General features: G+C 52.9%; 8 protein-coding genes across 8 annotated transcripts; 5 read left to right on the forward strand and 3 right to left on the reverse strand.

The window, feature by feature from the left end:
- The first annotated feature begins 1,924 nt into the window (after window positions 1-1,924).
- KVR01_001222 (uncharacterized protein) lies at window positions 1,925-4,123 on the forward strand. The gene is made up of 2 exons (XM_044787661.1): window positions 1,925-3,428; window positions 3,490-4,123. Exons 1-2 carry the CDS (start codon window positions 2,742-2,744, stop codon window positions 3,649-3,651), a joined length of 849 nt encoding a protein of 282 aa, XP_044649177.1. The 5' UTR covers window positions 1,925-2,741; the 3' UTR covers window positions 3,652-4,123.
- Window positions 4,124-6,183: 2,060 nt separating this feature from the next.
- KVR01_001979 (uncharacterized protein) lies at window positions 6,184-8,446 on the forward strand (the record flags this gene model as incomplete). Its single annotated transcript, XM_044781429.1, has 3 exons — window positions 6,184-6,747; window positions 6,845-7,067; window positions 7,201-8,446. 3 exons carry the CDS (start codon window positions 6,184-6,186, stop codon window positions 7,962-7,964), a joined length of 1,551 nt encoding a protein of 516 aa, XP_044649934.1. The 3' UTR covers window positions 7,965-8,446.
- Window positions 8,447-11,718: 3,272 nt separating this feature from the next.
- KVR01_001149 (uncharacterized protein) lies at window positions 11,719-17,692 on the reverse strand. Its single transcript, XM_044789566.1, has 2 exons — window positions 17,081-17,692; window positions 11,719-16,964 (listed from the first exon to the last, which is right to left on the reverse strand). The coding sequence occupies exons 1-2, from the start codon at window positions 17,296-17,298 to the stop codon at window positions 16,229-16,231; spliced, it is 954 nt and encodes a 317-aa protein (XP_044649104.1). The 5' UTR covers window positions 17,299-17,692; the 3' UTR covers window positions 11,719-16,228.
- KVR01_001298 (uncharacterized protein) lies at window positions 13,774-15,444 on the forward strand (the record flags this gene model as incomplete). Its single annotated transcript, XM_044784692.1, has 1 exon — window positions 13,774-15,444. One exon carries the CDS (start codon window positions 13,774-13,776, stop codon window positions 15,442-15,444), a length of 1,671 nt encoding a protein of 556 aa, XP_044649253.1.
- Window positions 17,693-18,175: 483 nt separating the features above from the next.
- Window positions 18,176-19,997, forward strand: KVR01_001375 (uncharacterized protein; the record flags this gene model as incomplete). Its single annotated transcript, XM_044788281.1, has 3 exons — window positions 18,176-18,305; window positions 18,370-19,050; window positions 19,111-19,997. 3 exons carry the CDS (start codon window positions 18,176-18,178, stop codon window positions 19,995-19,997), a joined length of 1,698 nt encoding a protein of 565 aa, XP_044649330.1.
- A 254-nt stretch (window positions 19,998-20,251) lies between these two features.
- KVR01_001174 (uncharacterized protein) lies at window positions 20,252-20,988 on the forward strand (the record flags this gene model as incomplete). Its single annotated transcript, XM_044783749.1, has 3 exons — window positions 20,252-20,290; window positions 20,360-20,589; window positions 20,673-20,988. The coding sequence occupies 3 exons, from the start codon at window positions 20,252-20,254 to the stop codon at window positions 20,986-20,988; spliced, it is 585 nt and encodes a 194-aa protein (XP_044649129.1).
- A 626-nt stretch (window positions 20,989-21,614) lies between these two features.
- On the reverse strand, window positions 21,615-22,382 carry KVR01_001838 (uncharacterized protein; the record flags this gene model as incomplete). Its single annotated transcript, XM_044784940.1, has 1 exon — window positions 21,615-22,382. One exon carries the CDS (start codon window positions 22,380-22,382, stop codon window positions 21,615-21,617), a length of 768 nt encoding a protein of 255 aa, XP_044649793.1.
- A 1,515-nt stretch (window positions 22,383-23,897) lies between these two features.
- Window positions 23,898-24,755, reverse strand: KVR01_001518 (uncharacterized protein; the record flags this gene model as incomplete). The annotated part of the gene is made up of 1 exon (XM_044788712.1): window positions 23,898-24,755. One exon carries the CDS (start codon window positions 24,753-24,755, stop codon window positions 23,898-23,900), a length of 858 nt encoding a protein of 285 aa, XP_044649473.1.
- Between the last annotated feature and the right edge of the window lie 16 nt (window positions 24,756-24,771).

The raw sequence follows: 24,771 nt of genomic DNA on the forward strand, positions 1-24,771 counted from the left end.
AAAATAATATAATTATTTATATATTATTTTAAAAGCTATAAATTTTATTATTTATTTAATTTAAAGAAAATTAATAATTATAAATATTTTATATTTAAATTTATACTTTAAAATTATTAAATATTATTAATTATAATAATATTAATTTAAATATTTATTTTAATAAATATAATTTTAATTTATAATAATATTATATAATTAATTAAAGAAATATTTAATTAATTTATAATTAAAATTAAATAAATATTATATATATATTAATATAAAATATTAAAGTATTAATTTTAAATATATATTAATAATTAAATAAAGTTAAAAATTAATTTATTAAAATTAATAATAAATAGTTTTATATATCTTTATATATAACTATTTAAAAGGAGTTAATATTAATTAACTTAATATAAAATTAAATGTAGAAATAAATATTAATATTATATAATTAAAAATATTAATTAAAGTATATTAATAAGGTTAAATAATTTATTTTTATTTTATATTTTTAAATTAGTTTTAAGCTTTAATTTTTATAATTTATTTTATTAAATATTATAATTATAAAATTATATTTAAATATCTATAATTAAGTAATTTTATATATATTTATTATAAAAAACTTATAAAAATAGTATAAATTAAATATATTTTTATTTTTAATTTATTTTAAATAAATTTATTAATATATAATATATATTATAAAGATAATAACTTATTAATTATTTATCCTTAATAAATAATTTTATTTAATTATATAGTTAATATATCTTCTACTTTAATTAAATTTAAACTAACTTAAATATTCTTTTACTTAATAATCTTTAAATTATTTAATCCCTAATTATTTAAAGCTTTTATTTAATTTATATTTCTTTCTTAATAAATATATTTAAAATTTATTTTTTTAATTTATTCTTATTATTATTTTATATAAGTTATATTTTAATTATATATTTCTTTTCTTTTTATTAATTATTAATTTATTTATAAATTTAATATATTAATTTTAAAGAAATAAAATTAAATATTTTTTTATTATTATCTTTAATTATTTTTATTTAAAATATATTTATAAACTTTTAAAGAATTATTAAAACTTTATATTTATAATAAGTTTTATAATATTTAAATTATTATTAAGTATAATTTATTAAATAACTTTTTAGTTTTTTAAAAGATTAACTATAATATAAAAATATTAAAAACTAAATTAATTAATATTTTATATAAAAGTATAACTAATTAAATTTTAATAATAAAATTTAATATTTATTATATTCAATAATTTATATATAATTATAAATATTTAATTTATTAATAATTTTATTATATACTTTTAAAATAAAGAATAATATTAATTTATATTAATAATATATTTTTAAGTTTATATATTACTTTTATTTAAATAGTAATTTTAAATAGTAATTTTAATACTAATTATAAATAATTTAATAAAATTTAAACTTAAAATAATAAAATAAATATAAATTAACTATATAAATTAATTATTATAAATATAATAATTAATATAATTATAATATTTAATTATTAAAATTATAAAGGTATAATTAAATTAATAATATTTTATAAAAATTATAATTAAAATAAAATTATTAATATAAATATATAATTTTATTTTAATATATAATATATAAATAATTAAATAATAAAATATAATTTAAAATAATAATATTAATAGTATTATATTAATTAAAAAGAAATTAAAAGATATATTAAGACTTATATAAATATATAGTATTTTAAAAAAAGGAAAGAAAAAGATTATATTTATATAATACTATATAATAGTATTTATTTTAAATAAAGGGTTTATAAATATAGATAAGTCTTTAAAGTATTATATATTAGTTAAAATAGAAGATTAAAGGTATCTAACTATTAATATAGGTGTATAGGTATAAGGGATTTTAGGGTTTTTAGAAAGTTGCCCCTGTCGCGCACCATACCCTCCCTCCTCCTCCACATACCTGGGTGCCAGGTGTAGTACGGAGTACCCTCCTGCTTGGCTCCGCAATTGCCTCTCACCAGACCCCGTCTAAGACATGGCCTGCCTTATCGCCCGCAGCAAGCCCTGACCCACGATGCTTGAGCACTCGCCAGACAATTGTCGCCCATGGCTATTTCTGGACGCTCGCCGCTTCAGAACGTGATCGGCCCAGCGACCACCCTGGCAGCCTGGTGTCCCCCATCTGTCGGTCGACACTGGCGTCGTCAGTACAAACCCCGTTGTCCAAGGTGGGTACCTACTGACATGCACAGCAAACATTGTAAGTCATTGACCTATGTTATGCTGTGCAGTGGCGCCTTCCTTGGGGTGACGTCAACCCACAGTCATGTTGGCGACAACGCTGCGCAAGCTGCTGCGGAAGCTGCAACAAACCTGGGGTCCAAGCCGCCTTGTGACGTTCCGTAGGAGAGAAGCAGCTCTGCTCCGCCTTCATCTTTACCACCAGCGGAACAACTTCTCCGGACGTCAAGGGTCGGTGTGACCATGGGGTTGAGTACATGTAGAGGACGGGCCTGCTCTCTAGTGTCGACGGCAAACACCCAACTTCGTTGGACCTCATAACACTCCCTACCTGAGACCTCCTCGAACAAGAAAACCTTGGCGACAATTACCCATACTGAACAGCCCTACTCGATCCTTGTGTGACTCTACTGCACTTAAACGTATCCTTATCCTGTCGCACCCTCCGTCAGGTGAAGCCAGTAGAGACAGCACCATGGAAGCTACCAACTTTGCAAACCGCCACGACATGCTGGGGGTCGGAACCCACACGTCTCCTACACACGATCATGCCACGCGCCAGACCAACGATATATACGAGAACACCGTGAGCCCAGGACCAACGCTGCGCGGGGGGTCTGGCACCAAGACTCGTGACTTCGCACAAGGGCAAGACCCAGGAAACAACTCCTCTTCGCCCATCCATAGTTCCGCCCAGCAGGCAAGGACGAATACCGTCCAGGCCACTGAGATAGGCGACCCAGATGGCCGCATCCCCACTGCCCAGCAGACACATCACCAGCTGGGCGCTGCTCGAGATGCCCTGGCTTCCGTGCGGAGGAACAACCCCAACGCTTCGTCCACCACCACCACCCACGGCCTACCTCGCCCCCAAACGGGCGCCACAGACGCCGGCGTGCCAACTTCTCAGCGCGCACATCGAAACAGCAACTACGCTCCCGGCTACGAGGGCGCCGCCGACGCCGTCAAGCACAAGTCGCACAACGCCCAAGACCATCGCCCGTCCATCCTTGCCCATGAGCCTGTCACCCCTTTGACCGAGGTGCCGCCAGACCTGGACGGCACTACTGAAGAGGCCGCAGGCCCTCCAAGCAGAGCACCGGGGGCGATCCCCGGTCCGAGTATTGGCCAGAAGGCCAAAGCTCATCTTGACAAGATCCATGTGAGTGACGGGTCATTGGCCTGCATGCGGTCATCATCACCCCGCTGACATAACCCCACAGGGTGCTGGAGAGGTGCTCCGGGGAAACCTTGCTGCCGCCGCCGACAGCTTGACCGGAGACAAGGACAAGCAGGCTGAGGACGAGGGCGTCGTGAGGAGAGGCCAGGAGGAGTTCACGAACGGAAGGTTTGACAGGGGCCAGACGTCGCAGGTCGAGCACTAGAAGAGGGAACCCGGTCCTGATCCCGGTAGAAGCTATATACAAAGGATTCAGGGTTTCTTTGCTTGGGTTCATGGCGCTGGAGAAGCTGTCCGCGGCAGGATCAACGCGTGCGTCGCCGAGTTGGTCGGGGACGCATCGACTCGGGATATCGAAGAGGAGACGGCGAGGAGAGGCAAGAGGGAGATGATCAACCAAAAACGCGAGTGGGCACCGTCACCCTAGATCACGAGGACAAAGGGGGTGGTAGAAGGAGGGAGAGAAGTCACGCCTCCGACATGTCAACCCTCTTAGCCAACAGATATACCTAACAGGCTGTGAATGGAGGTTATAGCAGGGAAATCGACCAGGCGGTGTATTGTGGTAACTGTCTCGGTGCTGAATCAGACTCGATCACTACCTACCTACCTAGGTACCTAGGTACACCTGCTCATTTTACACACCTAGAGCCACAATTACATCTTACTCAAGCTCGCTTGGCCATGATAAGTGATTCGTTTCTAATGCCCATATGTATAAAGTGTATGTGGCGCCTTAATAGAGCGGTAACTCTCAAGACCCGGTGTTTTAAAAAGACACAATTCCAATAACAGTATATCAAAAAAGTAATTGGTGGGAATTCTCAGTGTACCTAGGTAGATGCTTCTGTGATGGCATTCCAACGCCGCTTGACCTTCTTCTAATCTGTTGGACTTCGAAACTTTCCCTCTTCCGGAACCTTGACAGACTGTGAATTCATTCTGATTAGTGTAAAACCAGAGCATATGCATCTTCATGCTTTAGCAGACGCCAACTCTATCGGGAGACGTTGTTTGAAGCTGATATTTGAGCTATGTGCTCTCATGTGTGAGGAACATTGCGGCACTGTTGGGGATGAAGATGCTCTGTGTACATATGTACAACCACCGTATGAAGGCGCCATGTATGTCCTCGGACGTATACGGAATAGAAGCGAAACCACACATACGTACAACGGCACCGGCCATTTGATAGTTAGGTACCTGGTATCATTTCGTAAAATGTTTCTGATAAAATTTGACTTGTGATATGAACCGTCAATCCTTGACTGAGGACATGCGTGGGTTGACCGAGAACATGGCCGTTGCATGATGTGTGCCATGCCATTGGCTACAAATCCTCAATCCATCTGATCTTGCTTTGAATAGGCTCATCGGGCCGGTAATCTCCCATTGGAAATAGTTGAAGCCGGGTGTTCCGTAGAAAGCAAAAATAGTTCTCTATCTACTATGAATCAACATTCAACACAGAGATGATATGTATGAAGGTCCCTTTAGCTACCTGCGTGATCAAACAACAACCTTAGTACAGGCCTGTCTTAATGAGACGCCTAATCCCCGACTCCGCAGACCCACATGGCATCACTTTGTGTGATTTACAGCTCACCTGGGCAGAGGTCACGAGATTCTATTTGGTTTCGTATCGGCCCTTTCGTACGCAGAGACACATCACTTTAATTCTTTTTTGCTTCTTTTTATATTTCTACTTAGATTGATAGCTACAGCAGAGCTTTGTGTGAAACCAGCGGGATCGATGAATGGGGCACAAATGGATAAAGTTGTACGGTGGGAGCTTCTCCGCGTCTAATCAAATCCTGTGGAAATTAGATTTTCGCACCTGCACAACGGAGGGTACATCTGTGAAACTACAGCCCCATGTGGACAAATTGATAGTTATGGGCTCGTCGCTGTTACCCTGGTAGTTTAGTATTCCATCGTGGTCTATGACTCCTATGGGATCACATCCTCTGTATAGACTCCTACAAGATGACCTCCCCTGGGCGAACCTTCCGTCTTTGCGGGCGTGAATCTCCGATCGAATACTTTAGCCGTCATCAAATGCCTAGGTAGTAAGGACAGGTATGGGATTATTGGCGCATTGCCAGCCAGCGGCTGAACGGCTCGGATAGAGACTCGAATCAATCGCCACCCGAGCTCCTGACGTCGTCACCATGTCCTGGCTGACTTGTGAAGCCGCGTTCGAGATTATGCCTTGTCATCGCGCCTCGGGTCCGTCTGATGAGAAAAGTCGTTTCATCGCATCCAATGTCTGCCAGATCCGCTGCGCACCAGTTGACTTGATTGCACAGCCCCCGGTCCAGGCGTCCCGCCCCGTCAGTGTGTAGGGGACCACCAGCCTACCCTAGGAAAGGAAACTTCTTGAGAGGGCAACAAAGCTTACCCGGCACGCTGATGTTGTCTGGAAGAAGCACATGCTGCCGGACAGCCGGATTTTCGGACGCCTTGCGGGGACGTGTCGAACGAGTGGGGATCGCAGACATGGGACCAAACCAGGGCTAAACCGAGCGTTATAGTGTGTGGAGTTGTAGTCCGTGGCGAATGGATTGAAATTTCGAGGATTTTCTTGAGACGAAATTCTATCATGTAATCCGATCACGACAACCACGTTATGGGTCTTATATGGCAGAAACCGCCTTGTGTTCGGGACAGTGTGCCTTTTGATCACCATCACGTCCCCCTGATACGAACAATGCCATAGGAACACTGGACTTCCAAAATGCTCGTCGGTCTATCCAAGCCCGAACTCATCTTTGTGAGGGTTTCGGCCGCGCTGCTGATCTACCCTGGCCTGATATGCTTCGCCTATTTCGTGCTGGCCGCCCTGGCAGGCGGCGTGCCGGCGATCGCGCATCCATTTTCGATCTTGATTGAAGTATACGGAGCCATCGAGATCCTCTGGTATGTCTTCTGGTTCCTGCCGTTCAAGCACCGGCTCCAGAAGCGCGGTCTCGTGCCTGCGCGGATGACGAAGGAGGAGAGAAAGGAATTGTTCACAAAGGGCATGAGCACTGCGCCGGACCTTGAGACGTATGTGCGTGGTTGGTTCAACAAGGCACACATGGAAGATAGCCGGAGGGACAACCTGAAAGAGTGGCTGCTCTGGAGTCTTTTTGGCCGGGACGGAAAGTTCGGCGACGACACAGCCGAGCTGGACGAGTATATCCAGGAGCTGGAAGAGCGTATGATGATGACGTTCAGGAAAGGACGAGGGGATGCGAAGGCGCTGAGATTGAGCTTCGACCCGATCAAAATGACACATCGTAGCCTGTTGTTTTATTCGGTAGGTCGTACACAGCACTTGAGCCCTCCCCCCTCCCCCCTCCCCCCTTCCCCCCAAAGGTGTTCAGATCATTGTACCTGGCTGACCTTGGCCAAAGATCACTGGCTTCGCCGACCTTCTCACGACACTGTTCCTCTTCTCCAGAGGCTTCAAATTCTACCGCCAACCGCGAAATACCTTTTTCAGTGTCTTCCCATTCCGACCCATGACCCTGTTTTCTTCAACCCAGTCCGTAGCGTCAGACATGTCCTATTTCTACCGCCCGCACACTTCAAAAAGGCAGCGGCCTATTGTATTCATTCACGGCATTGGTATCGGCGGTAAGTAGCTCGAAAGAGACCGTATGTTTGTCTGAGAACGAAAAGCGCTGCGATCCTCGATCTACGGGTGGGCTTCAGAGGTGCCCAGGTGGAGCCGAATCGGTAGTAGACAGCAGTACTGACATGATGCAAGTGACACCCTACCTCGTGTGGCTGAACTCAGTCCCCAGAGACGTGGGCGTAATCGCGATCGAGCTCCTCGCAGTGTCGAACAAGATCTGCCCGCCGATGCCGTCGTCGGGCGAGCTGGTGGACTCGATCAGCAAGATCCTGGCGCAGCACGGCACCGAGTACAACAGCTTCGTGCTCGTAGGCAACTCGTACGGGACGCTGCTGATCTCTCCGATGCTGGGGCGGGCCAGGCTCAGGGACAAGATCGACTCGGTGGTCCTGGTCGACCCGGTCTCGCTCCTGTTACACCTGCCGGACGTGGCGTGGAACTTCACGAGGCGGCGGCCGCGCACGGGACCGGAATGGGAGATCTACTACGGCGCCGCCACAGACCCGATGGTAGCGCACACACTGGCGCGCAGGTTCGACTTCCGCGACGCGATGCTGTGGCGCGAGCAGCTGCTGGGCCGGCGGGCGACGGTCATCCTAGGTGGTCGCGACTGTGTCACGCACCCGGCGGCGGTGGCTAGCTACGTGTACTATGGGGACGTAGAGATCCACGACTTCGCGGAGGAGCGCGCCGAGGCGTGGAAGGCCACGCCGGAGACGTGGACGGGCCAGTGGGAGCTGGAGCTGATGTACCTCGACGGCCTGGACCACGGGCAGGCGTTCCTGAAGCCGGGGTACGTGCCCGTCGTGCAGAAGGTGGTGGACACGTACTGTTGGAGGGATGCGCCGGGTGGCGAGTTCAGGAAGAGCGCCGGCGGGGGTTACGAGAGCGGTTGAAGGGTGTTCGGCAGATGGCAGATGGCAGAAGGTGCACTCCGGGGGTTCCTGTGGCGTGGTCTGAAACAGAAACGGGCAATCATAACGAGCTGCGAATAACCTCACCCCTGCTGAGACGTGAAAGCTGGCAGGCGAATCGGGACAGAGCTGTCAGTGGTGAACCGAGTTGCGGGAGGCGGCCCTACCAAGCAGCAACCAAGATGCCAGCGCCGATCACATGGATCAGCGAATCTGGAGCTGCGACGGGGGCGGTGCGAGACGGGAGATTGAGAGCGTGCAAAGCCCTGGCCTCGACTTTGTGGAGCGTGGATTGTTTACGCAGGCACATGTGTGACGGCATATGAGAGGGTACGAGGGCACGAGGGCACGAGGGCCGTCCGAGTGCCAATGACGTCGGGGCCCCTCGCATCGAATCTCTCACGGTGTCAATCTTCATCTTGGAAGAGGACCGTACTTGATCAGACGGAACTTGCCTATCAAACCGGGGCGAGCTGGCGGCCGGCGCGAAGTCGAGTCTCGGACTTGGGACCAGCAGGCAGGAAATCACAGGCAGCAGCAGCAGCAGCAGCAGCGATGGCACATGCTCACCGTCTGAATATTACTGTTCGTCTTGTTCTGGACAGGCCGAGGCCAAGGCCAGCGGGCGGCGCAGGTTGCACACAAGATGTGTCAAGATTTAGTTCAAGCCAGATAGATAGCAAGATGAGAGTGAGAGAGAGAGAGAGCTTGCTGTAATTAGCTGCCCACGAAGCAGCCTGGGCAGCCCGTAGTTGAACCTTGGGGTCCACAGGAAACCCTAGAGTGAGTCGCGGCTCGCTGTGCCAGTTTCGTTGCTTTCCACGACGGCGGTCCGGCGGCGAACCTGTCTGTGCCCAGGGGGCATCTGGTCTAGCCGGCTGACAAGCAGACAGGCAGACAGACAGGGAGTGAGCAGGAGGGAGGCAAGGGCAAGCACTCGAAACAAGCGACGCTCATGCAGCCCTGCAAGCGCGGATTCGCACAGATGAACGGCAACCTATTCGTGGCATGTTTCAGATGCACAGCAGCGAGGACTGCGAGGTACCGTCCTAGTCCTACCAAGGGCACGAGGGCACAAGGGGCTGAGGTTGGTTCCGCTGCAGCGCCCCCCGCCAGCTTGAACCCTTGAAACCCGGGGAGACGCAGGGGGTTCAGGGTGAGCACAGATGGACACTGTCCGCACTGACGCACTGCTTGCTGTGGTGCCGGTGCCGGTGCTGGTGCTGGTGCTGGTGCTGGTAATGGTGCTGAGGCTGAGGCTGAGGCTGCGGTGGTGTGTGTGTGCTGCTGGCAGCTGCTCCTGGGGGAGGACAAATCGACGATGCAATGCGACACGACGACAGACTTTGGCTGTCTGTCTCCGAGGCTGCCGTTGCACAGTCCCAGCCTGCTTATTTGTTAGTGTAAGAGTATACGGAGAGAACAATAGCCAGCCCATCACGGGGTAATGTGGTATTTGGACCAGTATCATGACAGGCGACAAGGACGGTCGGAACATTGTGCCCACCACAGCATGCTGCATTGACATGACACGGACGCTTGCCAACCCGGGAAATCGGGAAATCATGTCGGCAACCTTAGTTCTCCTCCTCCTGGTCGATGCAATCTGTAAAGCGATATCGAACCGACAGATCGCACTCATCTGGGGTGTCTTGCCCCTGCTTGTCTGCCCGCAATCTGCTCGGTAACGGGCAGTCGACTGAGCAGAATCAGGACTGGGTACTCTGTAGCCTGCGCGCCTGCGTGCCTGCGTGCCTTCGTGCCTGCGTGCCTGGCAGCCTGGGCGCTTTGTCTCTGGCGCCACGTGCCGTGGGTGGGGTATGCGTGGAGCTGAACCGCGCCCTTTCAATCTCCCGGGCGGGTTGTGTTCTAGCGCCGCGGAGGCATCGGGAGGCGATGGGGTCGCCTTCTACCCCGTACAGATTACATTGTTTAACGGGTGACGATGACGACTACAGCTACGAGTCCGGTATCAGGTAGGCAGGGAGTAGTAGTGGTAGTAGTAGTAGTAGTTGTTGTTGGTGGTCGTTCTCCTGGCCGCGTGTAAAGTGGTCGCCGTGGTGCTTGACTATACTCCGTACGTGCTCATCATGCCTTGATCGATGCCTCTCCCATTTCCCAAAGCCCCCCCCCCTTTGGACACACACTATTGCTCGGTCAATAGTCCACTGCCCACTGCACCGATCACATCCCACTGCATCCTATGGGCGGCGGCCCCCTTGCGTCTGTGATTGATTGGGTCTCCTGATTGGGCTAGCAGCATTGAAATGAGCATCTGGTGTCACGGCGATCCAAGCCGCATTGAGGGCGGGAGGGTGTGCTGGACCCTCGCCCCCGGGGCCTGCCCCCACAAGGGTGTCCCTCGCCGACCCTCCCCGAGGGCGCCCAAAAAAAGAATGCGTTTATATAAGGTTGCGATTTTGCAATACCACAATAGGCCTCAATAGCACGCCGGACGTGTCAACATATCGGATGCTATGCTGTCAAAGCGGCGGTGTCACCGTCAGGGACAGTCGGGGCAGACGAGGCAGCGAGGGCAGGCTACCTGGCTACCTGGCTACCTACCTAGCCAGGTACCAAGGGCACGTAAGTACTGTACCCAGGTACTTAGCCTGGTCGATAACATGAGAGGCGGTCACGGGGGCGTGGGAGTGCGAGTGACAAGTTGACAAGTACAAGTGTGTGGCGTACAGCAGAGTTCAGACTGACTGGCCAGACCGCACGGCGCAGCGGCGTGCAGCGCAACAGTTTGTGTGGTGCGTGGTTAGCCCATGGGGGTTTCTCTGGCAGTCGCCTGGGTGCTGGTGAGACGAAGCGATTGGCCACGAGGCCGAGTTGGCCCAGAGCATCTCGCATGCATGCTGCATTAGGGCTGGCCAAATCATCAGGATTTGGCGCTATTCCGTGCAGATTGGGGGACCCGACTCGACTCTCCGATCAATCACTGCCTCCCGCTACCCGCTCTGGAGGCGCACTTGCCTGCTCTCGAGGTTCGATTCGATGCATGCTTCGGCTCGACGGCGAGGGCGAGGGCGAGGGCGAGTGCGAGGCGGAAAGGGAGGGGGGCAGGCAGGCCTGACAGACGCCCGTTGCTGTCGCCCGTTGCTCCCGCTTTGGCTATTGCTGCTGATGCTCTGAACCCCCAACGCTCGTGCCTTTGTGTCGTGCTACCTGGGTACTGTGTGCGCTGGGCTCGGTCGTGTCGGCTCTTAATGCCCTGGATGGCCCCGGCCTCTTCAGGTACACGGAACCTTGAGCCTGCGCGAGGCTAGTGCCAGCCGTCAGGTACACACTACTTCTGCATGCATGCATGCCATGGGATGCAGGCCTGCGCAGCGACAAGTGTGGGGAAGGTCTCAGGATAGCAGCTCCTGCAACTCTGGGAGGATGGTTGGTGGTGGGCGGTGGGCGGTGGTGGGCTGGCGCTGCCTTTACTGGGTCATTGTTGATGCCTCCAATCCACTGTCGATCAGATCAGCTCTCCGCCCACCACCACCACTCACTCCCCTGGAGCCCTGGTGGTGCACGCAGCCCGCCCGCCAGCCCGCCCGCCCAGCCTGCCAGCGTCCTTCACAAGGCCCCAGGTTCTGGGCCCCCGTCGCTCCGCCGCCCACCCGAGCTGGGCCCCCTGCCCCTGCCCAGCCCAGCCCTGCAAGCACTCTGGGCACATTGCATCTCACGTCTCCCGCTCGAGTGACTCTGTCTGTCTGTCTGTCTGTCTGGTAGACTAGGTGCTCCGTGGTGAAGGTACTGTACTGTAAGGAGTGCGGAATGGTGTCGTGTCTGTGTGTCGGCTTTTTAACCTTTTCCTCTCGTTCCTCCATCTCTCCCACCTCCCCTGTCAACTCGCACTTCTTGCCTACCACGACCCCTTCTGTCACCCCTTCTTCTTTCGACCTTGGCGTGTCTGCTGCTGCTGTTGCTCATCGTCCTCCTCCTCTTGTGGTTCTCGTTGTTCGTCAAGACAATCTCGACTCCTCATTCATTTCCTCCCCTTGTACAATTGAATTCAGCTTTTGCTTTGACATCTCTCGCCTGGGAAAAAACCAACAACACACAAATCAAGATACCCCGTCATAGCCTCGGTCAACCGACGTCAAAAAAACATCGTCATTTCATCCCGTCCCACTCCATTCCAGCACGGCTTTTCCACCAGCAACACACCGAACTCTTCGACTGCGTCAACGCCTGGGCTATCTTGAAGAAGTCCGGTCCAATCCTCTGGGCTCTCGCAACGCACCCAGGCTCTATATCAACTGTTTTAATCACTGTATATTCTACGCTCGGCACCGTATTTATTTCATTTCTCCGGCTCACAGCCCTGGCTGCTGTCGCCTGCCATATTCCTGCGCCCTTCCACCCAACCAACCTATCAATCCATCTGATCCTCTTGGGGTCATAATCGATCGATCTCTCGGAGTCATCAGTCACTCCACAACCCCATCAGTGTCTCCGGACGACTACTCTCAGACCTCCCTGCGAAACCAGAGCCAGAGACTGAGAGGCTGAGAGGCCCGGCCGCCCACTCGCATCGGTCCAGCAAGAGTGGATTGTGGATTTGACTTGAACAGTGGTACCACCGTACGGGGTACTCGGGCATCGAATCGTATTGACCCTGTCCAAATCGAGCAGCCGCCAACCGCCGACGGACCCGCTTGGGCTGGAGCCAGTTAGCAATTCCGCAGGCACAAAGCACCTGCGTTGTCCTCCACTCCGAAAATTCCTTTCCATCACCTTTTTTTTTTCTTGCCCTCCCTCCCCTCCCCTCGTCATTCTTCATTTCGTCTCACCTCGCCTGTGGTGATCAAGAAAGCGTGTTGTGAGAACGCGGTTCGGGTCCTTTTCGACAAAGACGTCCTCGGCCTTTCCGTTCACAGCATTGAACTAGGACCCAGGCCTGCCCTGCCCTACCCCCTTGGCCTGACTTGCAAGGTCCTCCCAGTCTTTTTTTCCCTCCTGCCCGCACCCACCTGCGCTGCAAACCTTGCGCGCCTGCCGCTTGTGTGCACCACCGCCTCCCAGGCCAAGCAGAAACCACAAAAAGACCCGCCCGTCTCGTGTCAGCCAGCAAGGCTTTCCTGCCGGGCTTTTTCCCTTTTCCCTCGCACCTCGCATCGCAACCACCACCCTTTTTCCTTGACTCTCTTCCGCCTGGGAGGATTTAGCATCGCGACTGCGTCATTTGCCATTCTTTTCAGCAAGACCCTCAAGTACCTCACTTTAATATCATCGGCCTGTCCTTTACGTCGTTCTTGCTCTCGACAAACCAATCGCCCGATAGATTCCGCAGAGGAGAAAAAACACAGCAACAACCCGGCCTTTAATACCCCCGCCATCCCCATTCGAAAACAACAAGATCGGGTGACAGGCGCCTCAGCATTTCTTCACTTTCTCAATATTACCAGTCCATTTGGATTTTGTCTTTTCTTTTTGGGTCCGGCAACTTCGAAAACTTGCATCATTTCGCGACGAGTCAACAACCAATAGACAGGTCTTCAAAACCTCAGTGCTTCCCTTTCACCCAAGCACACTTCAGATTAATCGACACCCCTACGACCAAACGTTCGACTTTGGCGCAATACCATTCAATTGTCAGCTGTTTGATTGTATTTCTTCGCAGCCTACTGCCTCAGCTCGGAAGACAACGGTCTCGACCGCCGATTAATCACTCAACCCCCACCGGCTCTACCTGAACACGACCTGATCGCGTTCTCGACCACTCCCTCGAACCGACTCAAGGTAACCCACTCAAAAACCATTCGAGTACGAGACACTGGCGGTCTTTGCTCCAATGGCCCAACAAAATTTCCCCGCTCCCAACGGCTTTGCCATGCAGTCCTCGGGCCTCGCTTCTAGGCGAGGCGGGCAGTCTATCAAGCCTCTCTCGGTCGACGCCCTCAAGTCTCCTGTTGACTCCAAGGAGAATGCCATCCCCACGCCCCGAACGGCGCGCGGCCATCTCCTAGCGGGCCTGCGCACCGCTCCCAAGTCCGCCGCCGCGTCCACTTTCGCTGCCTCCGGCGCCAACACTTCCCCGACGAACAAGGCCAGGAACAACACTTCCTTGTACGGCGTCCAGGAGCACATGTTGAACAACGGGCCGAAGACGTCCCTACCCCATTTTGGTGCCCAGCAAGCTTACGCCAACAACAACATGGGCTACGCGCGCCAGAAGTTCACTCCCGAGCAGATCCTCGCCCCTCCCGAGATCCCCATCGACGAGCAAGCCGTGGACGAGCAGCTGGACCCTGACCTGTACGCCAAGCTGGTTCAGCAGAACTTGCAGCTCGCCCAGCAGCGTCAGATGTTGCAGCAGCAGCTGTATGACCTGACTCAGGCTCAGCAGCAGCTCAGTGCTATGAACCTCAACGGACAGCAGAGCTACCAGAACCTGTACCAGCAGCAGCAACTGCAGCAGCAGGCCCTGCAGATGCAGAGCATGCTCAACAACACCATGGTCAGCCAGCAGCCGACGATCTACACCTACATCGACCCGGCCACCGGACAGCAGGCCTACTACGTTGATCAGTCTGCGCAGCTGAGCGCGCAGTTCGCGGACCAGTCTCAGTTGAACAACATCTACCAACAGCGCCAACAAAACAGCGGGACCCCACGCGTGCAGGTCTCACCTCCGAGGGAGGCCGCGCAGCCAGTATTCCGCAGGAACACTCCTCCCCGGCGCAACGAGTCTCCCATGATCGAGAACCCGGCTCCTCTGCCCCCGCCATCAGCCAATGCTTTCCGACGGGGTCATAAGAAGTCGTCGTCTCTGATGCTCTCCGGCATCCAGAATGCCAACGCCAGCCTCTCTGCATCCCAGGAACCCCCCAAGTCTGCGGGCCCTAAGACTGCCAACTTCCCGCTCACGCCCATGACCGGAGGCTATGGGCCTGGTCAGGCGCGAGCCGGTGAACACCCGACCCGTCAGCCACGTGGTCCCCCCTCCATCGAGGAGCTCAAGGCCAAACCTTCTGCCAAGCACGAGGCTTCCAAGAACTTCGCTGCCCGCACCCGCCGATCAGCTATCAACAACCTCATGCGAGCCGGGATCGAGCGTCGCAAGGTTAGCAGCACTGGCAGCAGCGGATCCATCAGTCCCATCTCGGAGACGGCCGAGGAGGCTCAGGGCCTCTTGACGGACAACGAGTCGGAGTCTGGTCGGTCCGGATCCGGCAGCCTCAACGGCGAGGAGGTGGAGCCTAGCGTGCCCAGCTCTCGGACGAGCACTGGCAGCTGGGGCGCGATAGGATCAGACCGTCCCAGCTCGCGCCAGAAGGCTCGGAAGAGCGCTGACAGCGTCAGCAGTGGCTCTGGCGACGAGACGGCTAGCAATGGTAGCTTCGCCAGCGTCTTCAAGCGGACGGGAAGGGACGGGAGATCCGACAGCCCCAGTCAGAGGAAGTCTGCCATGATGGTATTGACATGCGCAGAGAAGCGCAAGAACGGTGTCATGCTCTCATGATCCGCAAGCCGACTGGAGACGCCAACAGCCTTTTACTTCGACACACTCCCTCTTCCACTTACGTAGTGACGATTATGGCACCACTTTCGCCACCACCCGACGCAGAACTCGCCCCAGCATTCTCTTGAGGTCGATCCTCCGCTGACGTGCCTGGATGCGGGCTCATCATGAAAATGAAGGGGTGGATGGACATGGGTGGCAGCTACGAGTTTTCCTTCTTCCTTTTGGTTTCTTTTATTCTGGCTCGGGGCCTTTTGCGCCCCGAGCACCCTGAGTTTGGCCTTGTGGCCTCCACCTCTATATCGAGGCTATTGCGGGGGTTTGGCATTTCACGCTCTGCTGTTATCGATCTCAGCAAGACAGCAGGCTATTTCCAGAAAGATGGGAATGGTCTTGGCTTGATCCCATTCTATTCAATCATTTACGCACGTGGCTACGGTGGAGGAGGAAACATACACGTTGAGTCAAGCACACAACTCAGTTGACGGGGGTGGGCTCTATCAAGACTGGGTGCAACGAGCAGCTAACGCGCTGTTTCTCCCGCGAGTCTTCAGGCTAGGGTCGGTGTGACATCCAGACTGGAATAGTGATGGATGACTGGGGGGGCTCTCTCAAGCCGCAGAGTGGTGAGGCGTCATGCCCTGACTTGTCCGTCGTTTTACCCGCACCATAGCATTGTGCGATGTATCTAGGTAGAAATACAGAATTCAAGCCGAGGCCTTGAGCCAACACCTGGCCTCCCCGCGACGTGAAGATCGATGTACTGTCTGCAGTAATTGTCGGTTCAAGCCTTCAGACCGCCCATTCCCTTCATCATGGCCTCTAGCCGCCTGAACGCCGTCTTCTTCTCATCATCAATATGGCCCCACCTTTGGCTCATCTCCTCTACCATGATTTCATTCTCGTTCTCGTCCCATCTGTCCATGGCAGCCCATGTCTCGTCAATGAAGGCCTTCAGGGGCATTCCTATCTGGGCCTGGCCCGCAGCTACCAGCTCAGGCTGGAGCTCGTGCAACTCTGTCTGAACTGCGGGCGGCAAGATATCCTTGGCAAAGGGTGTCAACTTTCGATGAGAAACAGCCCATAGGAGGGGAATATACATGTATGTATATGTAAGGAGGGGGGCGGCCGGGCGGGCGGTTGATGAACCTACAATGACACGGACGTGCTGGGTGTTCGTGCTGGACTGCATCTGGGAGCGGAGCGAGAGGCCAAAGTGGTGCAGTGCCGACTTTGTGGAGCAGTAGTTGGCGCATCGGGCCAGGGGCACGAGGGCGAGACCGCTGGTGACGAGGATCACAGAGGCGGGGGTTGGGGAGGAGGCACCAGCACCACCACCCAGCGAGATGAGGTGCGGGAGGAAGGCGGTTATGGTGAGCAGCGGGGAGGTGTAGTTGGTGTCGACCTCGCTGGTGATCTTGGAGGAGAGTTCCTCGTACGAGGGGTTGGTGAAGTCGAGGGTGCGCTGGATGCCTGCGTTGAGAATTATGGAGGACAGGGTTGGGTACTCCTTGGTGATGCTGTTGGTGGGCAAATCAGTTGCTTGAGACTCGAGACTTGGTCGATGCCCGCCACCACGCACGCGCGCACCCTCTCTTTCTCTCTACCGGCATCTATCTCCATCCCGGAGCCTTACCGTTGAGCCCATGGCTGGATCTCGGCTGTCTTGGTCAGGTCGAACTCCTCGGCCACGACCTTGTCCCGGCCGTACCTGGCCTCGAGCTCCTGTAGGCGTTCCTTGCGCCGGCCGACTGCGATGACGAAGACGCCGTTCTCTACCATCCGCTCGGCCAGCGCCCGGCCAATGCCGGCTGTGGCGCCGGTAACGAGGACCGTCTTGTGGGGGAAGGGCATGTTGTCGGGTTATGTTCAGCAGAGTGAGAAGCAAATGTGAACAGAAATGTTGTAGGTTCTGAATTAAGATGTGAAGTTACCGCGGCGATACCACTTGTTTCACCGGCGTTGAAACGAACCTGGACATGGGTGTCTGTCAGTGTGGGAGGGGGGGTAGCCGGTGACGTCCACGACAAGTCGACCAAAGCCGTGATGCGCTTTTCTCTACAGAACCGCCCTTCATCAACGATCCACTAGTTTCTCTGTGTACGAGACTGTTTCTCTGACCTGGTTATGGCTCCCTCGGCATTCTTCACCTTGTACGCATGCACAACCCGCCAGGCTGCAATATCAAACCCAGCCCGGTATGGTCTCATGTACCGCCAGTTTTCTGCACGTAGAACTTCAATGCACGCCAGCAAGTCTTGGCTTCTATGAGACGCACATGGCCAGTATGAGTAGGTGCTTTTGTAGAGGTAGGTGATACCAAGCCGGTCCATTCCAACCCATCGCGTACGTTCCGGTGAGGGCCCAGAGTGGTGTCAATTGGTCACATCCCGCCATTACATAGGTACCTGAAATGAAATGAGATGATATGCGATGTCGACAGCATTGAGTGGCAGGTACCAACAGACAGTTAGCTCTGTTTTCCCCCCTTTTGGCCTGGCACAGGCTTCGGGACCCGATACCACGGTCAGAAGAGGCTGAAAGTAATCCTGGTGGAACCGGTCGTTGCCGCGATGCCTTTGCTGACGAGATGGATTCGGATGCGGCGCAGCTGAAATGAGAGTCTGGATCAACGCTCATTTCGACCCCAACGGGTGGCGCCATAACGCCCAATCAGCGACTGGGGCCTCGTAAGGAACAGTTCCAGGGCCTTGGCTTCTACTTGTCCTGTATGTCTTGTCTTCTCTTGCGTGTTGCAGATTCTTGTCTCAGCCCGCCAAAGGTCGCTTCTGACCTGCCCGCAGTCCCGACCGCAGACATGCCCAGTCTTTTGATACCCGCCGTTTGCGTTGTCGGCTCTGGTACGTAAATGTCCACCTACACGGCTACATTATTGTTCTCTTGCCTGACAACTCGCACACACAGGGCTATCTGGCTTGGCCACACTCAAGGAATGCCTTTCAGAAGGATTCGAGGCGGTCTGCTTTGAGGCTCGCCCCGAGATTGGCGGGCAGTGGGCTCACCAGCCCGATGTGTCGCCGTCTGATCCCGCCGGGAGCGTGCAATCCTCGATTTACGATGGCGTAGTGCTCAACTCGTGCCGTGACACTTCGGCACTGACCGACTTCCCCCTGGATCCATCAAGGTATGGGGACTACTTTGGGCATAGGCAGCAGCTGCAATACATGAACGAGTACGCGGAGCATTACGGCTTGAGAAAACACATTCGACTGAGCACGCGCGTGGTCGGTTTGGAACAGAGGGAAAACGGGTCATGGACCGCAAGAGTCCAGGAGGGAGGTAGAGACGATGTCAAGGAGTACACCTTCGACGCGGTGTTTGTCTGCGCCGGCCACCTCTCCAAGCCTTCTGTCCCGGAATTCAGAGGGCGCGATGCCTTCCGGGGCGACTTCATGCACAGTCACTTCTACCGCCGCCCAGGCCCCTTTGATCGCAAAAAGGTTGTTCTGGTTGGTTTCGGGAGTTCCGCGGTAGATATCGCCTGCGAGATAGCACCAGGCGCCGAGGAGGTGCATGTCGTTACCCGGCGAGGGGGCTGGGTCCTTCCGCGTTACGTGCTTGGCAAGCCAACTGAAGCATTTGACAGTAAGTGAACATCATGGTAGGGGTCTCGTACCTGGAACTCAAAGCTGACCGTTTCTCGAGACCGTGCGACGCAGGTCTGGATGCCGACAGGGGCATCTCAGTGGCTGCAGACGAAGCTTCTACAGATCGTCGAAGGGAAGGCGCCGGAGGTAATGCAACCTTCACATAAGATCCTCGAGCAAAGCCCTACCATTCGAGGCGACTTTACCGAGAAGGTGCGCACCCAAGTGATCAATGTCCACCGAGGCAGCGTGGAGCACCTGACCCAGGACGGCCTTGTCGTCTCGACCGAGCGAGGCGAAGAGGAGCTCAAGGCGGACGTGATCATCGCCTGCACTGGGTATGACCAGTTCGACCACCCCTTCCTGCCCAAGGACCTCATCCGGAGCCCAGAGACGCCTGAGAACCGCGTTGACCTGTACAAGCTCATCGTCTCGCCCCGCTACGACAACCTCTTCATGATGGGGCTCGTCGAGCTGGTCGGGTCGGCCGCGCCCGCGTTCGAGGCACAGGCAAGGTGGGCGTGCGCAGTGGTCTCCCAAAGGATCAGGCTCCCTTCCAAACCCCAGATGCTGGAAGAGGTGCGCGGATTCCAGGCCTGGCAGGAGAAACACTTCCTCGGCACAGAGCGCCACGCCCTGATTGCGCACGGCGTGCAATACAGTGACGACTTGCTCGAGCCGCTGGGGGCGGTGCCGTCATTCGGAAAGTGTCTGGGCAGTGTCTTTACGAGCGGGCGTCCTTGGAGGGCGCTCAAGGTCTTGAATGCTGTCTGGTTTGGGATTCCCAGCGGTGCGCAGTGGAGGTTGTTTGGGTATGGGGCGAAGAGGGAGCTGGCCGAAGAGACGTTGCTGAGGATTGGCAGCGAAGGGAAGGCGTTGAGCAAGGGAGAAGTCGACCAGCTCGCTTCCAAGTCATTTGTCAACATGTCCGGTAACCAAGACTAGGTAGTTCGTGGTTCGGACCTAATAAGTGCTCAAGCATGTAGCCCGGCGAGTTTGTTGATAATCTGTGTGCATTTATTTGACAAGGGAAAGGGGGCTACCTAGGTACCTAGGTTGCCAGGGTTAGGAGCCATCATGCCCGTGTCTTGCAGACGCGAGATGGACCGCGTACCTAGCTCTCGTCGTCCGCGCCGGGACCGTGTCGGCATGGCAGTTTCTCCAGAGCCATCGGCGAGCCAGTTGCACAAGCGCCCAAGATGTCGAGACGAGCGCCGAGAGGAGAATACATCGAGACCGTTTGTCCCCTTTGACACCACTTTCTTCCCCCCTCTCGGAATGTTGTCCTAATCCCGAGTCGCATCCAGGACACCGGCAACAAGGTGGCTCGCAAAGCTACCCTGGTCGGCACCCAGAACATCATGCTCGGCGGCAAGACCGTCATCCAGCAGGAGGTCATGATCCGCGGCGACCTCGCGCGAACCGCCAGCAGCTCCAGCGGGGGCGCCCCGGCAAACAACACCGCCGTCGCAATTGGCAGGTACTGCTTCCTCAGCAGAGGCAGCTGTCTGCGCCCTCCAGGGCGCATGTACAAGGGGTGTGTCTCTGCCCTGTTCCCACCTGCCTGCCCGCCCACCTCTTGCCCTGCCCACAGAGTCTGACCAACGCATTGCATGGCAGTATCTTCACCTACATGCCTCTCCGCATGGGCGACCACGTCTTTGTCGGGCAGAACACCGTCGTCCAGGCTGCCAGTGTCGGCTCCCACATATACATAGGCAACGACGCGGTCGTCGGCGAGTTCGCCATCATCAAGGACTACGTGCGCATCCTCGACGGCTCCGTTGTCCCACCCAACATGGTCATTCCGAGCTTCAGCATTGTCGCCGGCCAGCCGGCCAGGGTCATCGGCGAGATCCCCGAGGGCGGTCAGGAGCAGTTCGAACTGAGGGAGCTATACAAGACCGTCGGGAACAACCCACAGCCTCCTGCATGACGAACGAAGACAAGCCGAAAATCGATCGATCCGCCTCAGACTCTTGGAGGATTTCCATGAGTCTATGGGTACCTAGGTAGTCACCCAGGCTCGAGCCGCGCCATAACCAAGGTGCCACCTCCTGAGACGGCCTCGATGGCTCTTTCTTCGCCGCGGGCGCCCTGAAATATCCCATGGGACCTTTTGAGCCAACATCCAGGTCGTATTCATCGCTCAACAGTCGGTTCAAACCGCCTAGCAGCCTCACCACGGTCATGGGTGTTGTCTAAGGCGCGCCATAGAACCCGCCGCTGTATGGAGCATCGATACATCCAGAGCAATGAAGACCAGGCGGGAGGCGTCGACCGGACTCTGCTCAGAAAGAGCGGTATGGCACGGTCCAAGGAAAGCCCTGAGTCACTCACAGATATATCTCGGATTCCCACCAGAGCTATCGGGATCCGCAGCATGCTCTTCGAAGCGAGCCAAGCGCTGTACCTTGCTAAGCCTCTGGGTTAAGGCAGAAGACTCTAGATGGTCAAGATCCCTCGCTTTATGTCCATCCAAAAACACAAAGCACAGCGTTGAAGGCTTCTATTCCCCTTCAATCTGCTTGGGAAGCCTTTTACTATGTACTCCCGTCATGGCTATTGCGTCCTATCTCTCCGCCTCTTTGCATAGTGCTCCTCCTTCGCAACATACCGCGCCCCAAGGACAATTGCCGCTTCTGACCAACGGGGAAGCACGAGGAACTGGAGCGGGATTGATCTTGACTGCCGTGGGTACCAGCGGAGCTGAATAGTCCCATGTGGTTGTATCCTCGTCCCATCCGGCAGCATTATCCAGGTCTCTCCATCACCATCCTCATGGGGCTGGACCAACTCCAAAAGGCCCAGCTCACTAGCACGAAAAGTAGTCATGAAATTGAAGGCCTGGTCGGGCTTGATCTTGGCCACCACCGCTATCTTTTCCCCGTCCTGGTATCTGATATGCCCTTGCTCTACCCGCTCCTCGGGAGACGCCACTACTTGGAAGGGCTCTCTTGAGTGTACGCCAATAAAATCGTCCTCACTGCGGATACTTGGGCTTCGGAGACGGACCAGATCTCGCGATGGGCCGTCGTCTGGCCCCGCCATCCTCACAGCACTGCTTTCTGGCCCCTCTGGAACAGAGGACTGATTTCCCGATGATGTCTCGGATGGGTTCGGAACACGCCTGTTTTGGGGGCGCTGACCGGGTGGTATTGAGTGGTCATCCCGACGAAGACTGGGGTGTAGCCCCCCCTGAAATCTGCTTTCTGGTGCTCTTCGGGTGCTTATTTCCGATGTAATCGGACTCGGGCTCGGCCTCTGGCTCGGCCTCGGTACTCGAATTGACAGTGGGACCGTTTCTGTCCCGACGAGTGTCCCGGCCATGTCCAGGACGATACTTACTTGGACTTTGATGTCCTGTTGCTGCAGAGAAGTTGTCGAGCGTAGGTGGTCGACCCCTTCGATCCTAGCCGATGCGCTCACCCGACTTCTGCTCAGCCTCTTTATTTCCTTTTGATTGTGTTTAATTCCTCTTTTGTAATAATTTCTGTATGAGGCTAGTTAGTCTTCTTCCTTGCGCATCTATGGGAAGGGTGCGACGTGCATCTTGAGCTTATCTCTTGGCTCTTTTTTCAGGATTTCTTCCAGGAAAACACAATCCAACAGCATGTGCAGGTTGGCTCGAAAGAATTCCATGTCCTCCCGCAAGTCATACATTTGGTCTTTGATAAAATAGCGCCAAATAATCGTTGCCAGAGGCACCCATTTGTTCTGTAGGCTGTCGATTGTTTCTTTGAGTCTGTCAACTAGAGCACCGAGGCACTTCGATTCTGTTCTCATGTATGCAGCAGCGTTATGGCTTTCTATGAATCGAATGACGTCTGGTCGCGGGGCTGCCGTATCTGCCGGGCAGAATTTCAAAAGGGTGCTTTGCACTGTCTTGATGGAATCAGCAGCGAATGATATCCGGCCCATCATCCGTTTCGTTTCTTCGTCACGATTTCTCATATCTCTCACAAAGGAACTTGTGTGCCCGACCAACTTAAGTACGGTGTTTGCAAGGCCAGTCAGTGCGACGACACTTGCTACAAGTCCCACTGCCTCTGCCATCGTGACTCGTCTGGGGAGAGCTGAAAGAAGATGCAAAAGACACGTGAACCCGGTATGTTCCTACGAGCATGAAGTTCATAGATGTACCAGACTGACCCGGAACTCGATGACTGTTATATTGGCAAGGCTCTGTTCACAGCAGGCTGCGGCTCAACTCCCCTGAGAAAGTTCCAAATGTTTCCACCCCGTGAAGCTTGGAGAAATGCCAAGGGGTTGTAATCCAACACCTCAAATCTAGCTACACCTCTGGCCACACTCAGGGAAGTGGAAAATCTGGTGGCTCTGCCGCTTTCTTTCTTTTTTTCAGGGGTCGAAGGGGGGGCCATCTGCGGTGCTCCCATGCGAACTCCGCCTGCCAGTCGGCCTTGATGCATTAGATCATGGACGATTTGGAGAAACTGCGAATTGAATCGACCGGGGCGACACCAGGAAGACTGTTCTCTTTGGTCGGGCTGATGTGCAGACCAATCCTGGGTTGGAAAATGCAGGTGTCCGCATGCAGAATGCAAGCTGCCAGTGCTACCACACCTAATTTTCAAGCCACGACTGGACCATACACCATCTTCCATGCGGCCGTATTCTGGTATCAGTATGGCGGGGCTCTCCTGCCATACCACACTCACAACCGGTAAAATATAGGCAAACCGTGCGGAAGTGGTGTGGAGACTGCGCCTGCTGTTGCGTTGCCCAGCATGTGGTGAACGGGGAGAGCGAATCTCACGACCCTTTTGAGGACCATTTTCTGACGCACGCATGTAGCCCACAGCCGCGTGAGTGACCTGTCTGAGCCTACTCAGGATAGACCATCTTCCGTGTCACTCCGCCGTCGACGATCATCTCCGTGCCCGTGACGAAGTCTGCCTTAGCGAGGTACTCAACCGCCGCGAGAATGTCGTCTACCTTGCCGACCCTCCCATTCAGGTGCCACCTCTGATCGTCCTGCGACAGCCCCTCCTCCCATTTGGTGCCTTTCTCATCAGCCTCCTTGCACTCGTTGCCCACGTGGATCCACCCCGGCAGGATCGTGTTCACCCGAACGCCTACAGGCGCAAGGCTCACGGCCATACTGTGCGTCAGGCCGATAAGGCCGGCCTTGGTGGCGGCGTAGCCCTCCGAGTCCGGCTCACTCTGATATGCGCGGGTGGAAGACATGTGGACGATGCTTCCGCCATTTTCGCGGCCACGGTCTGGCTGCTTCTTGAGCATGGGCAGGCACGCCCTACTCAGTAGCAGCGGGGCCGTGAGGTTCGTCTCCAGGCTGGCGGCCCAGGATGCCATGAACTGCTCGTCGTCGGAGTCGATGATGCTCGAGCCGCCGACCGCCGACGTGAAGGCGGCGTTGTTGATCAGGACATCTAGGTGATCTGCAAAGAACTCGGAGGCCGCCTTTGCGGCCCTGTCTATGTCGGCTGGGTGGCGCAGGTTGCAGTGCAGGGCGCCAAAGAGCCTGTGTGCGTTGGAGGCAGATAACGCAGAAGATGCAGAGCCCGTGAGCGTGTCGCATGTGTGACGCAGCTCTTCCTGGTTATTGTCTACCAGGAAGACGCGATGGCCTTTCTGCACGAGCAGCCGGGACAGGCCTCGACCTATGCCGCGCCCGGCGCCCGTGATGAGAAAGTGTAGTGGTTTTCTGGGGCTCGCCGCCATTCCTAGAACTCACTCG

The sequence above is a fragment of the Diaporthe batatas genome, assembly GCF_019321695.1.
Source record: "Diaporthe batatas strain CRI 302-4 chromosome Unknown Contig00002, whole genome shotgun sequence".
NCBI lineage: Eukaryota > Fungi > Ascomycota > Sordariomycetes > Diaporthales > Diaporthaceae > Diaporthe > Diaporthe batatas.